Source organism: Eutrigla gurnardus (genome assembly GCF_963514095.1).
Source record: "Eutrigla gurnardus genome assembly, chromosome: 13".
NCBI lineage: Eukaryota > Metazoa > Chordata > Actinopteri > Perciformes > Triglidae > Eutrigla > Eutrigla gurnardus.
Window position 1 is genome coordinate 2,531,039 of NC_139936.1, and position 14,646 is coordinate 2,545,684.

Here is a 14,646-nt window from a genome sequence, read left to right on the forward strand (position 1 = left end):
TCACTGGACATTAATACATACATACTGTCATATAGACCTACTTTAAAATAAAGTGAAATAACATAAGAACACACATCCCTCTAGCAAGGGGATATACAAGCAAACAAAAGGAACACACGTTTATATTTCATGTCTTTTCATCCAAAAACCAAAATGAAATGAAGCCAAACGGTTCGGTTTGTAAATGAGCATTTATCTGCATGCCTGAACTTTAATTAAAACCATCTGGAAGACTTCTTTTCCTAACGGGATCAGTCCGAGCGATGTAATGTAATTGTAACGCGAGTGGCCACTCAGGTTGATGGACGCTGTCTCTCTAAAGGTCGACGACGCCGGACTCTACACGTGTTTGGCGAGCAGCCCGGCGGGAGAGGATGGAAGGAACCACTGGGTCCGAGTCCAAGGTGACCCGAGCTGATCACACACACCCCCCCACGTTTCCCCCTCAACCTCCTCTGGGATAAATCTCCACCTGCATTCTGGAGTAAATGTTTGTGCAAAAGTAAAACCAGACTCTCTGGTGTTTTCTGGCTCCGGTCACGCACGCGATATGAGGTATATACGCTGTATGAGGCATTCCCACGTGTCGGCTGATTCCTTCCACCGTTTGGTTCACGCTCGGATGAAATGATGCTCCTTTAAATACGGGGACGCGTAACGCTGCCGAGTTAAAATCCTCACATTCACCACGTTTAATCTCCTCCTTTGGATTAACGTGTCGAGGCCGGCTCAGGCGACCGTAAATCACGTTCTTACACTAACATCACTCTTCGTAGATGTTGTTTGGACGGAGGAGCGTTTCCTTTTTAGTGCCAAACACATGATTTTCACATCAGCGGGACTTCATCTGTTCCACATGTCTGTAGTGGAGTCTTCTTTGTTTAACGTGGAGCTGAAACATCATTTCCAGAACGTCCGTCTTCCGTCCGGTGAAACAGGATTACCAGGCGGGATGAACGTCGGGAGGAAGTCGGTTTGATCTCCAGCTCTGAGTGATTGATGGATGCATGATGTAATATTATTCATAATGTTTTGTTCTTCTGGAGGAAAAATATAAGAAGAGCGTATGTTTTTTCGGCCTATATATTTAAATAGGTGCACAATAGGGAGGCTAAGTCCCGCCCCTTCTGGTGGATCCCCATGGGACCTTATTGAGGGATCCCGTATGAATTGGGTCATGAACTACACATATGAAGTTTGTCAGGAAAGTTGCATGTGTGAGAGTTTTAAATTGACTCTCATCGTTGAATATCGTACGTATTTTTTCTGAAATCCGGTCCCATGGTGATCCACCAGAAGGGGCGGGACCTCTCTTTATGACCGGGGATCTGCAAGGGTTAAAAAGGTCATTTTCAGGTCTGACTAACCAGCGGTTGTGTTCTAGTCCCCCCGACGCTCCTGGGCTCCAGTGACGTGAGGACTCTGACGGTCCCTGTTAACGGACACCTGACCTTGGAGTGCCTGGCCGACGGCGACCCGCCGCCCGACATCGCGTGGTACAAGGACGAGGCCGAGCTGCAGGTACGCACTCAAATCCACAGGCGGATGATTAAACAGAAGCTTCCTCCGTCTCACACGTTTCCTCCTAATCCCTCAGCTCGGAGGTCGCATCCAGCGGCTGGCGGGGGGGCAGTACCTGGAGATACAGGAAGTGAGGCCGGAGGACAGCGGCCAGTACGGCTGCGTGGTCACCAACATGGCGGGAAGCAGCAGTCTGCTGTTCACCGTGGAGATTCTCTGTAAGTCCATAATCTGTGATATGATCCACAAACCAAACCCAGGTCTCCACACGTCACCTTTAATGTCTCCAGCGCCGCCGGTGATCAGGGAGAGCAGCTCGGCGGTGACCGCCCACGCCGGCCAGGACGCCGTTCTGCCGTGTGAGTTCGAAGGCGACTCGTCGACCGTGGTCACGTGGAGGAAGGACGGCTTCCCCGTCACTCGGGACAAGAAGTAGGTCCTACTTTTACACAAATACACACGGCTTCTTGGCGTGGAAGCACAAACCGATGGGTCACCATGACGACGTCCACTTCTTATATACCATCATTTGTCCTTTATTTACGGTAATCCTGATGAGATATGTTCATATTGTCCCATGCCCATGTCTATGCTATGATTACGTTGTGTTTCAGGTACACCGTGTCGTCGGAGGGCTCCCTGCGAGTTCACAGCGTTCAGTTGAGCGACGCCGGTCGCTACTACTGCACGGTCTCTAACCAGGCCGGCTCAGACCACCGGGGCGTGGATCTACGCGTGTTCGGTAAACACCGTAGATAAATATAGTTTAATCTGTCTTTATTTATAGTGTAACGGTCATGAATCTGTCCTCAGTGGGTCCCTCCATCTCTCCGGGTCCGTTCAACGTGACGGTAACCACGGGGATCCGAGCCGTGCTGAGCTGCGAGACCACTGGGATCCCGGCACCGGAGGTCTCCTGGAAGAGGAACGGCACGCCGCTGGATCTGAGCCAGCAGCCCGCCGCTTACAGGTAACCTCCGTCCGAACGCACGACCTGCCGCCGTGACTCATCACCCCGGCTGACCTCCATCGCCCGTCTGTCCAGGCTGCTGTCCTCCGGCTCCCTGGTTCTGCTGACGCCGTCCCAGGAGGACGAAGGCTACTTCGAGTGCACCGCCGTCAACGATGTCGGCGAGGAGCGCCGGGTCATCGAGGTCATCCTGCAAGGTTGCGATAGTTGAGCGTTTGCATGAGGAAGACGAAGCGTGTTGTTTTGAGTCGCTGAACGAACCTTTTCCTCTTTCAGTGCCGCCGACTATCGAAGACGATGTCACCACCGTCACGGCGGTGAAGATGTCTCCCGTGGTGTTGCCGTGTCACGTCCAGGGACGCCCTCAGCCCACCGTCACCTGGACCAAGGGCGGCGCCAAGCTGGGCGCCAGAGGAGGGAGTTACCGCGTCCTTCCCACCGGTGAGACGCCTTTATATTATCATATTTATATCATTACACGAACAACGACGACACGGAGAAGGTGAATTAAATGTGACATTGAACCGTCTCTCTGTGATGCAGGCGTGTTGGAGATCACCGCCGCCGTGCCGAGTCACGCCGGAAGGTACACGTGCTCCGCCCGCAACCCGGCCGGCGTGGCTCACAAGCACATCTCTCTGTCCGTGCAAGGTGGGCTTCTATAGACAGATACGGTACGGTTAAACATGTTAATATATCTGTAAGAACACGGTTGTTGTTCTACGCACTCAGAGCCTCCAGAGATCAGGCCGATGGCAGAGGAAGTGCAGGTGGTGTTGCATCATGGGACGGTTCTGCCCTGTGAGGTTCAAGGCTTCCCCCGACCCTCCATCACCTGGCAGAGAGAGGGCGTTCCCATCGCAGCAGGTGAGCATGAAGAAAACCCTCCTTCTCCCTGCTCACTATGAGGTCTACGTAGAGGACCAGGACCAGCTAGAGGACCAGGACCAGGTCTAGGACTAGGTAGAGGAGTAGGTAGAGGACTAGGTAGAGAACTAGGTACAGTACTACGTACAGCACTAGGTACAGGACTACGTAGAGGACTACGCCCTGGAAAGCAATGGTATTCAGGCTTTTATTGTGAAAAGCAAGAATGAAAATATCAACATTGTGTGAGTCTGTTCTTTGTAACAGGATACTTTTTTAAATCAGGCTCTATTTTCACTTTCCTACCACGATATCGAGCTTCCTCAAGTCACTCGAGATGATATTCACTATTATCCCGATGATTCACCACTAATCTGATTTCCACGCTGACGTGATTGACCCCAGGTCACAGACTCGCCGTGCTCTCCAACGGAGCCCTGAAGTTCTCCCGGGTCACGCTGGGCGACGCCGGGACCTACCAGTGTCTGGCGAAGAGCGCCGCCGGCGTGGCCGTGGGCCGGACCACGCTGGTCCTCCAAGGTAACGTGCTGATGGCATGAACACACCTGTGAGCCGTTAATAAGTGTAAATATGAACCATGTCGACGTGTGTCCAGTCCCCCCAGTGCTCAGCGTGCCCCGGGCCGAGTACACGGCGGTGCTCGGCCAGCCGGTCGGGCTGGACTGCGTGGTGGACGGGCAGCCCCGACCGGAGGTCAGCTGGCAGAAGGAGAGGAGGCCCGTGGTCGCCGGCGCTCACCTGCAGGTGTTCGCCAACGGGACGCTGGTCATCACCTCCACGCAGCGCAGCGACGCCGGCCTCTACACCTGCACCGCCAAAAACCTGGCGGGCCGGGCCAGCCACGACATGAGGCTGGTGATCCAAGGTAGGATGAGAGGTCACGTCACAGAACGGAGAGAGCATTCATTAAGTAGCGTGGTGCATTTAAGGACAGATGAATACAGCACGATGCTAATGTGGATAAAATGTGTTTGTGTGTCTGTGATGTGTTTGTGTGTTTGTGATGTGTTTGTGTGTCTGTGATGTGTTTGTGTGTCTGTGTTGTGTTTGTGTGTCTGTGATGTGTTTGTGTGTCTGTGATGTGTTTGTGTGTCTGTGACTGTGTTTGTGTGTCTGTGATGTGTTTGTGTGTCTGTGATGTGTTTGTGTGTCTGTGTTGTGTTTGTGTGTCTGTGATGTGTTTGTGTGTCTGTGACTGTGTTTGTGTGTCTGTGATGTGTTTGTGTGTCTGTGATGTGTTTGTGTGTCTGTGTTGTGTTTGTGTGTCTGTGATGTGTTTGTGTTTGTGTGTCTGTGATGTGTTTGTGTGTCTGTGTTGTGTTTGTGTGTCTGTGATGTGTTTGTGTTTGTGTGTCTGTGATGTGTTTGTGTGTCTGTGTTGTGTTTGTGTGTCTGTGATGTGTTTGTGTGTCTGTGATGTGTTTGTGTTTGTGTGTCTGTGATGTGTTTGTGTGACTGTGATGTGTTTGTGTGTCTGTGATGTGTTTGTGTGTCTGTGATGTGTTTGTGTGTCTGTGATGTGTTTGTGTGTCTGTGTTGTGTTTGTGTGTCTGTGATGTGTTTGTGTGTCTGTGATGTGTTTGTGTGTCTGTGATGTGTTTGTGTGTCTGTGACTGTGTTTGTGTGTCTGTGATGTGTTTGTGTGTCTGTGATGTGTTTGTGTGTCTGTGTTGTGTTTGTGTGTCTGTGATGTGTTTGTGTGTCTGTGTTGTGTTTGTGTGTCTGTGATGTGTTTCTGTGTCTGTGATGTGTTTGTGTTTGTGTGTCTGTGATGTGTTTGTGTGTCTGTGTTGTGTTTGTGTGTCTGTGATGTGTTTGTGTGTCTGTGATGTGTTTGTGTGTCTGTGACTGTGTTTGTGTGTCTGTGATGTGTTTGTGTGTCTGTGTTGTGTTTGTGTGTCTGTGTTGTGTTTGTGTGACTGTGATGTGTTTGTGTGACTGTGATGTGTTTGTGTGTCTGTGTTGTGTTTGTGTGACTGTGATGTGTTTGTGTGTCTGTGATGTGTTTGTGTGTCTGTGATGTGTTTGTGTGTCTGTGACTGTGTTTGTGTGTCTGTGATGTGTTGTGTGTCTGTGATGTGTTTGTGTGTCTGTGACTGTGTTTGTGTGTCTGTGATGTGTTGTGTGTCTGTGACTGTGTTTGTGTGTCTGTGATGTGTTTGTGTGTCTGTGATGTGTTTGTGTGTCTGTGACTGTGTTTGTGTGTCTGTGATGTGTTTGTGTGTCTGTGATGTGTTTGTGTGTCTGTGATGTGTTTGTGTGTCTGTGACTGTGTTTGTGTGTCTGTGATGTGTTTGTGTGTCTGTGATGTGTTTGTGTGTCTGTGATGTGTTTGTGTGTCTGTGACTGGGATGTGTTTGTGTGTCTGTGATGTGTTTGTGTGTTTGTGATGTGTTTGTGTGTCTGTGATGTGTTTGTGTGTCTGTGACTGTGTTTGTGTGTCTGTGACTGATGAAGATGAAGAAGCATTAACAGCGTTGTTGTGTTCCAGTCCCTCCCATGATCCCTCCCACACAGACGGACCTGTCCGTCATCCAGGGCTTCCAGGCTCTGCTGCCGTGTGCCGCCCAGGGTTCCCCGGAGCCGCGGGTCACATGGGAGAAGGACGGCGCCGCCGTGCCGAACCGCCCCGGCAAGTTCACGGTGCTGCGGTCCGGAGAGCTGATCATCGAGAGGGCCGAGGTGAGTCCCACTCCTCTTCTTCACCTCCGTTTCTGCGTGTACCAATCCACTCTGACCGCCGTCCGTCACGCAGCCGCGGGACGCCGGCGTCTTCACGTGCGTGGCCACCAACGCCGCCGGCTCCGCCAGACAAGACGTCCGCCTGTCCACCAACATGAGGCCGGTCTTCAAGGAGCTGCCGGGCGACGTGACCCTGAACAAAGGTCAGAGTCTGGTCCTGTCCTGCCACGCTCAGGGGACCCCGCCCCCCGCCATCTCCTGGACCACCAACAACGGGCCCTACGCAGGTGAGCACTTCCTGTCCGCGACGCGGCGCTCCTCCACACCAGACTCAGACAGAACGTAGTTAGAAGTGAACCTGACCCCTGAACCGCGCTGCAGGTGCCTCCGTGGACGATTCCGGCCGGAGCTCCGTGGTCGTGGAGAACGTGACGGCGGGCGACGCCGGGACGTACGTGTGCATCGCCGAGAACAGCGTGGGCTCCGTCCGGGCGCTCTCATTCGTCCGTGTCCGAGGTGAGCATCTGGTCCGTGTTCTCAGATACCGACGATGATGAGCTTTCTGTACCATACCAGGAAATGTGTGTGTACTAGAAGTACTCAGCTTCTATAAGTTATTAAATACTCAAGTAAGGTACAGATACCTAAACTTTCTACTTAAGTACAGTAAAGAAGTATTTGTCCTTTGTAGAACTGACGATTACTTTTGATTAATAAAAGTGGCTCATGTGTGATTATCAGTGAATGAACAATTTTGTTGCTTTCCACTGTTGATGACATCACGACAACAGTGGAGAAGCAGTGTAATGACGTCACCGTGGCGATCTTGTGAATCTCCAGAGCCTCCGGTGTTGAAGGGTGAAGCCCACACGTCTCAGACGGCCGTCCAGGGGGGCTCCGCCGTGCTGGACTGCCCGGTCCACGGAGACCCGGTCCCGGTCCTCCGCTGGCTCCGTGACGGGGAACCCCTGCTCCGCTCCATCCGGATGCAGTCGCTCCACAACGGCTCCCTGCTCATCTACAGCATCACTGTAAATATCATGCTTCCTCCTGTCCTGCACTTTAAAACCCAGTCTGACTGATTTCTTCTGCATCTCGTGTTGTATGTGATGGAGGACACCGGAGCAGCGTTTGCTCCTGGAACAGTGAGCGACTGTCCTGCAGCGTCACCTAAATCACATTCAGGCAGAAAGGCTAACAGCATTAGCAGCAGGATGTTCCCAGACTCAGGCCCTAAACCTCGTTAGCTCGCTGTAATTGCACAGCCTGCAGTCGAGACTTTCCCACAGACGGATGAGCGTCCTTCCCACGCAGCGGCCGAATGCCAAACGACCTCTCTCAGGGTTAATAATATCTGTTATGACGGCTGATTCCCCCCCCTGTAGAAAAAGCCAGCTCTGTTTTACCGCTGTAAGGTCCCCGGTTAGTCCCGGACCTCCGTGGACCCCGTTATGTTCCTCAGTGTTCCTCTGTTTGATGTGCAGGCTGCAGACGGAGGGCAGTACCAGTGTTTGGCTGAGAGCGAAGCCGGGACGGCAGAGCGGACCATAACGCTGCAGGTCCAGAGTGAGTTCCTCCTCATCACACATCCACATTCAGGGAGGTGGAATTCATTAGAACGACACACAAGTGGAATCTGAGAATCTGCATCAGTAATGTTTTAATATAATTTAATGTTAAAATGTGCTACTTTAGCTCTGGTGCTGCTGCAGTCACGACTCTCTGGTCTTTATTTCATCTAGAAAACTTCATAATAATGATGAGCTTTCTCCACCTTTTGTGTGTTCGGGTGACGTTAAGTTTCTCTGAATTCAACAGAAGCTAACTCATTTTTTTTCAAATGTTATTGTTTGAACAATGCATAAAACATTGCCACAAATAATTGTGAAAATGAAATGTGTATATAAGACATCTAGCTTCAGCTCATCTTTGTCCCTGGCCAGCTTTTTGAATTTTTACTGCAGATAAATATCGGTCATCGGTCTCCTAGATTAGTAACAACCATGATCAGTTGACCCCTAGTTTTGTTTATTTTGGGGGCTAATAATCTGAAATCCTTGGTCCTCTCTCACAGCCAACGGCGGCTACTCCTCCTGGCAGGACTGGGCTCCGTGCAGCAGCTCCTGTGGACGAGGCGTACAGGAGCGAATCCGGTTCTGCAACAACCCGGAACCGACCAACGGGGGCCGGCCGTGCAGCGGCGCCAGGACGGAGTCCAGGAACTGTCAGGCTGGTCTCTGTCCAGGTAGGAATGAGGAATGTAGGAATATGAGCTGTGGGTATTATTTATTAATTATATTATTCTAACATGTCTGTGTGGTGATGGAAGGGGAGACTCCTCGTAGGACCCGAGGCAGCCTGATCGGCATGGTGAACGAGAGGGAGTTCGGCGTGTCCTTCCTGGAGGCCAACATCACGGACCACGCCGATGACGGGAGCAGCACCGTGGAGGCCCGCCTGGACAACATCCCTCCCAGCGTGGGTGAGTGATCACATGATCAGAAGGAACCTCCGACCCCTGTGACCCCGGTACGAGACCAAGACCCTGAAGCCGTGTGTCCTCGTAGGTCCTCTGCTGCGGGTGCTGGTCTCGGTGTTCACCCCCGTCTACTGGACCACGGTGCTGCAGAGCGGCGCGGCCAGGAACGGCTACTCGCTCACCGAGGGCCAGTTCAGACAGGAGTCCCAGCTGGAGTTTGAGACGGGTGAGTCCTGATCCCGGATCAGTTTCATCCTGCCGCACCTCACGTTTTATTTCAAGAAGAAAATCTGGCATTTAGGTATCTCTTATATATTAATGAACACTTTAGAATAAATTAAATAACAAGAACGTTTTTAATCAGTTGTTTTTTTTATTTGTAGTTTACAAAACAACCAGCAGATGGTGCCACTCACTTCCACTCACATTCAGTTTGACATCATGAAGTTAATCCTAAACATCTTCATCACTCCCTTGTGATGTTTTATTTGTTTGATCTCTTCCGGATCAGGGGAGATCCTCCGTCTGACCCACGTGGCCCGAGGTCTGGATCCGGAGGGCGTTTTATTAATCGACATCGTCATTAACGGATTCGTGCCTCCGTCGTTGTCGTCGTCTCATCTGAGTCTACAGGTGCGTTCATGCGTCACACATCTCACCGCCATGATGCTGACTTCCTCCGGCCTGATCTTCTTTTTCGTGTCCCGGCAGGAGTTCGACGAGTCGTACGTGCAGACGGGTCGAGGGCAGACGTACTCGTGGTCATCCCAGAACCACCGGAGGGGAGGGAACGCCATGACGCTGCGCTGCAACCACACCATCGTGTACGAGGGCCAGGAGGAGCGCCGGGGCCCGCTGCTCCAGCTGCTCAAGGTCTCCGGGGCCGACAGCGTCTACAACATGTTCACGCTCACGTTGGACTTCCACATCACCGCCAGCCTCCTCGTCCCAGGTCCGGTGGGGGGGCGCAATGATTTAATACATCACGATGAAATACGGGATCTGAACGCTGTAGCAGCTGTCAACTGAGCTTCTCTGTTTCCAGATGGTTCCGGAGACACGTGCCCTAAAGGCTTCATCCTGGATCAAACCTCCTACTGTGCTGGTACGCCGCTTTTTTTAAAATTATGTTTGAACATTCGTCCCCGTATAAAGTTTCTTATCATCCGATGTGTCTTTGTCAGATGAAGATGAGTGCGACCTGCAGTCCCCCTGCTCTCACTCCTGCAACAACATCATGGGGGGCTTTTCCTGCGCCTGTCCCTCCGGCTTCACCGTCTCCACGGAGACCGGCACATGCCAAGGTGAAACAAACAACACTTTTTAGCAGATACACATCAAACAGGTCATAAAGGAATAAATATCCTCTCCATCTGATCCGTAAACGTGCGTTTCCCTTTAACACCAGATATCGACGAGTGTTCCCAGGGCTCGCACATGTGTCACCGCAACCAGCAGTGCGTCAACACGGTGGGAACGTACCGCTGCCAGGCCAAATGTGGACTGGGATTCAAGCCCAGCATCACAGGAACCAGCTGTGAAGGCAAGCCGCTGTTCATTTAATTCAGAGACAAAACAACTACTGCACGCTCCCCGTCTTTGTTCAATTCAGTTAAACTCGTTCCTGCAATAATCCTGAAAGAGCAGGCAGAAACCTCCGGTTCTGGAAAGTGAAGCCAATACCTTAAACTGTCATTCCATCTGCTGGCCACCAGAGGGCGACTCCTCTCTGGTTGTATAGAAGTCTATGAGAAAATGGTCCTACTTCTCTCTGCTGGCCACCAGGGGGCGACTCCTCTCTGGTTGTATAGAAGTCTATGAGAAAATGGTCCTACTTCTCTCTGCTGGCCACCAGGGGGCAACTCCTCTCTGGTTGTATAGAAGTCTATGAGAAAATGGTCCTACTTCTCTCTTGATGTATTATCTCAGTAAACATTGTTTATGGTCTCAATCTCTAGTTTCAAGTCTTCTTCAATCCAGCATGATGTTCATTTAGTACATTATGGTCCATTTAGAGTCCACCAGACCAGAAAGCAGGGGATGCTTTAGGGGGCGGGGCTTACCTGCTGATTGACAGGTCGCTACCAATGCTAGTTAGCTACTAAGATGACTTCAACACTTATTGATTTGTGTGTTTCAGATGTGGACGAGTGCCAGGAGTCTGCTCTGTCGCCATGCCAACACCAGTGTCTCAACAGTCTGGGCTCCTTCCGCTGCATCTGTCACCCTGGATACCAGCTGTCAGGACACCGCTGCATCGGTGGGTCACCAACACTCAGCTTTAAGAGGTCATGAAGTCACAGAAGACTTACCCATTGTTCTGTTCCAGACATCAACGAGTGCTTGAGGAAGGTCTGCCCGGCTAACAAGGAGTGCCGTAACACGGAGGGAGGCTACCAGTGTTTCGACAGCTGCCCGGCCGGCATGACCAAATCAGAGGGCGGAGCCTGTGCGGGTGAGTGGCCGTCCTTTACTCCGTCATCTACTTTCTTTAGAGGCTCGATGGAGCATGAAGCTGTAGATCCATTCATCAGTCATCAAGTCATTTGTTTCAAAGCAGCCGAGTTTTCTCTGATTAATATAAAACCTGGTCGTTGGTGTAACCAGGGAAGCTGGTAAACAGTTAAGTCTTTTATTTATATATTTTTTTTACTCTGAATTTGAACGTTTTGAAGTTACAGGCGCCGCAGATGTAACGCTGAGATTTGTGCTGACATGTTGTATTTTCCAGATGTTGACGAGTGCCAGGATGGAAGTCACATGTGTCGCTACTCTCAGATCTGCCAGAACACCGTCGGAGGTTACGGCTGTGTTTGTCCCCGTGGTTACCGATCCCAGGGCGTCGGCCTGCCGTGTCTGGGTACGACATCTGCAGCGTCTTTTTCATATTAGAGATGCACCGATACCACTTTGAACATCCAACTCTGTGTTTTCCTGTTTACAGTAGGGATGTTAATAATAAACCATCTAACAGTACAATAGTGCTGGCCCACCTTAAAGGTCAGTCCACCTTAAGTGTTCCTGAGCAGCTAGAGTCGTTGCTAACTTCGGGGCTAACTCCCTTCACCGTAATTATCAGCTGATAACCTGTACCCACAATGCACTGCTGCATTCACATGAGAGTTTACCTGTTTCTGTCAGACGTGGACGAGTGCCAGCAGACGCCGAACCCGTGCGCCCACCAGTGTCGCAACGTGCCCGGCAGCTTCCGGTGCGCGTGCCCGCCCGGCACCGTGCTGCTGGGAGACGGGCGCTCCTGTGCCGGACTGGAGCGAGGCCAGACCTTCACCAACAGCACCAGGGTCCGGGCGAGGCTCCGCCCACAGCTGGTGTCGTCCCTCGGCAGGCCCATCCTGTCGCGCTCTCAGGGCGTGTCTCGCATCACCAGGCAGAGCTGTCCGGTGGGCTACGCCAACCGAGACGGCACATGTGTCGGTGAGTGTGGATCAGAACCACCGGAACTCTCCGGCGTCCGTCTCGTTTCTGACCCTCACCTCGTTCTCTGGCAGATGTGGACGAGTGTCTGCTCAGGAAGCCGTGTCAGCACGAGTGCCGGAACACCGTCGGCAGCTTCCAGTGCCTCTGTCCCCATGGTTACAAGCTCCTCCCCAACGGCCGCAGCTGCAAAGGTAAGAGCAGACGGGATGCATTTATGTCACCGTTATACGGATGATCAGCAAAACATGCTTCATACTCCTATAATAAACTTTATTTATAAGTGCTTCACAGAGAAAATAAAATATCAGAACGGCAGAACAACAAACACAAAATAAAAAAAAACACAATAATATAACATCTATTGTGTATTAGGGCTGAAAACATGCTGATATAATTTTTCATTTTGTTCAGAAACAAATGTTTGGTTGCATCACAGATACTCTTCAGTGAAAAACAATCAAATAATCCTCAATAAGATGATCATTAATAACATGGAGGAATACACGTTTCCTGCATTCTTTAGATCAGGCTCTAGTTTTCTCTATCATGATAGTGAGCTACTCACCTCGTGATGATATTTATAATTATACCGAAATTCACCAGGATATTGCCTATTGAGTTTTTTTTTCTTTTTTTTAAAATCACGATCTGTGATACAATCCCAAACCCTCCCCCTCGTTGAGTGGACCTGTAGCTTTATTGATCTGATGGGCTCCTGTCTCTGCATCTAGACATTGATGAGTGCGTAGAACAAGGCATCCAGTGTGGACACAGTCAGATGTGTTTTAACACCCGAGGGGGGTTCCAGTGCCTGGACACGCCTTGCCCCGCCTCCTATCAGAGCGGACGAAGCCCGGGGTAACGTGCACGTCTCAACAATAATCAGGCTGCATGCCATGCTTGTAGAAATGCTCCTATGCTAACGTGTGGCCGGCCCTCTCCCGTTAAAGGACGTGCTTCAGGCCCTGCACGCTGGACTGCGCCGCCGGAGGCTCCACCCTGCTGCTGCAGTACAAGCTGCTCACCCTCCCCTCCGGCATCCCGGCCAATCACAACGTCATCCGACTGTCCGCCTTCTCCGAGTCCGGCGTGCTGCAGGAGCGCACCTCCTTCTCCGTGCTGGAGCAGGAGTCGGTGACGGGCGCCGTGGGCCGGGTGTTCGGCATCAGGGACGACGGCGGCGGCCGGGGGATCATCTTCACGCTGCGGGCCCTGAACAGACCGGGGCTGGTGCGCCTCAAGGTGCAGGCCACCACCGTCTCGCCGCACGGCGGCATCACCTACCAGAGCATCTTCATCATCTACATCTCCATCTCCACGTACCCCTACTGATCCTCTGTGCTGCTCTGCAGAGGACTCTGGATGCCTCTTACCCACAAGGCATTGCCCGGCCACCCAAAGACACATTAGGGCCACGCCAGAGAAGATGGGCGTGGATGATGAAGAAAGTTGACTTCATGGAAGAGCCGACGCTGTTGAAGAAATCTGAAGCAACAAAACGTGCCGGATGAACAACGTATTTTGTTTATTCGCCCTATTTGGGGGAAAATCTTTCTAATCAATATCTGAAAATGCCAAAAAAAAAATGTAATGTCAACCAAGCACTGAAATGATTTAGTATCCTACGAGATTTTTTTTTATCTTCTGTTATATTTTTAATTTTTTTTACTTAACAATGTTATTAATTCTGGGACAGATTTATTTTTATTATTAAATATGTTTGCATCCCACAATACAGGTCTGCCAACAGATCAGCGATGAATCTTCCCCTTCTTCTATTTTAATTTATTTAAGTCGCCGGTTCAACAACAATCTTCAGTCCCAGAAGGTTTGAATTAAGAAGAATCTACGAGCGTCGTCATGACGACCTTCGAGGGTTTCATCTTCGTGCTTTTGTAATCTTTTTCTTTTTTTATCACGTGTACGAGTTGAAAGGTGCTCATCTGAACGCACTTGAGTGTTTTAAATTCTCACCACAGAGTTGGACTTGACTTCTGCAGCGTGGCTGCAGCTCAACAACGGCAAGACTTTCCTCATGGATTAGTCGATCGGAAGAAAAATAATCTACTATTTTTTATAATTGAGTAACCGTGGAAATATCATGCTTTTGTTGCTGTTTCATATCAAATTAAGCTGATTATTTTGGGGTTTTGGATTAAAAAATAAGATATTTAAAGACATCAGCTGGACATTATTTCCGGACATTTTAGAGACCAAAGGATTAATCAATCAATCTGACAGATTAATTGATAATGAAAATAATTGTTAGTTTTAGACATTTTGATACTCGCATCACCTTTTGAAACATGTCTCGATGTACAAATTTAAATCTAAGTTATCTGACAACCAAAATGCCCACAATTGCAGTAAAATGTTTTCAATGCAGAATAAATAAATATTTCCTTGTTAAATGAGTCTCAAATATTTGTAGAAATAAACTGGACAACAGTTTGTTCTGGTCTCAGTCACTCCTGGTTGAACCTCCGGTTCTGAAAAGTGAAGCCGAAACTGAAATGCCTTAAACCTGCATTCTCTCTGCTGGCCACCAGGGGGCGACTACTCTCTGGTTGTATAGAAGTCTATGAGAAAATGGTCCTAATTCTCTCTGCTGGCCACCAGGGGGCGACTCCTCTCTGGTTGTATAGAAGTCTATGAGAAAATGGTCCTA

The 14,646-nt window shown here is 50.3% G+C and overlaps 1 protein-coding gene across 1 annotated transcript in view; it reads left to right on the forward strand.

Annotated features, from left to right (window-relative positions):
* hmcn2 (hemicentin 2) overlaps nt 1–14,382 on the forward strand; it is a gene marked incomplete at its 5' end in the record, with an annotated part of 45,780 nt that extends 31,398 nt beyond the window's left edge. The window contains 32 exons of the mRNA XM_084023986.1: nt 323–404; nt 1,385–1,521; nt 1,598–1,739; nt 1,812–1,953; nt 2,136–2,263; nt 2,335–2,491; nt 2,567–2,688; nt 2,768–2,932; nt 3,035–3,142; nt 3,224–3,358; nt 3,764–3,898; nt 3,975–4,244; nt 5,871–6,061; nt 6,135–6,348; nt 6,443–6,577; nt 6,902–7,092; nt 7,546–7,627; nt 8,136–8,306; nt 8,391–8,543; nt 8,629–8,766; nt 9,052–9,173; nt 9,252–9,492; nt 9,586–9,645; nt 9,725–9,844; nt 9,949–10,083; nt 10,681–10,800; nt 10,870–10,995; nt 11,272–11,400; nt 11,682–11,975; nt 12,050–12,169; nt 12,710–12,836; nt 12,929–14,382. Coding sequence (XP_083880112.1) covers nt 323–404; nt 1,385–1,521; nt 1,598–1,739; nt 1,812–1,953; nt 2,136–2,263; nt 2,335–2,491; nt 2,567–2,688; nt 2,768–2,932; nt 3,035–3,142; nt 3,224–3,358; nt 3,764–3,898; nt 3,975–4,244; nt 5,871–6,061; nt 6,135–6,348; nt 6,443–6,577; nt 6,902–7,092; nt 7,546–7,627; nt 8,136–8,306; nt 8,391–8,543; nt 8,629–8,766; nt 9,052–9,173; nt 9,252–9,492; nt 9,586–9,645; nt 9,725–9,844; nt 9,949–10,083; nt 10,681–10,800; nt 10,870–10,995; nt 11,272–11,400; nt 11,682–11,975; nt 12,050–12,169; nt 12,710–12,836; nt 12,929–13,310 — 4,974 coding nt within the window. The 3' untranslated portion in view covers nt 13,311–14,382. The remainder of the gene's footprint in view (nt 1–322; nt 405–1,384; nt 1,522–1,597; nt 1,740–1,811; nt 1,954–2,135; nt 2,264–2,334; nt 2,492–2,566; nt 2,689–2,767; nt 2,933–3,034; nt 3,143–3,223; nt 3,359–3,763; nt 3,899–3,974; nt 4,245–5,870; nt 6,062–6,134; nt 6,349–6,442; nt 6,578–6,901; nt 7,093–7,545; nt 7,628–8,135; nt 8,307–8,390; nt 8,544–8,628; nt 8,767–9,051; nt 9,174–9,251; nt 9,493–9,585; nt 9,646–9,724; nt 9,845–9,948; nt 10,084–10,680; nt 10,801–10,869; nt 10,996–11,271; nt 11,401–11,681; nt 11,976–12,049; nt 12,170–12,709; nt 12,837–12,928) is intronic.
* Nucleotides 14,383–14,646: the final 264 nt, after the last annotated feature.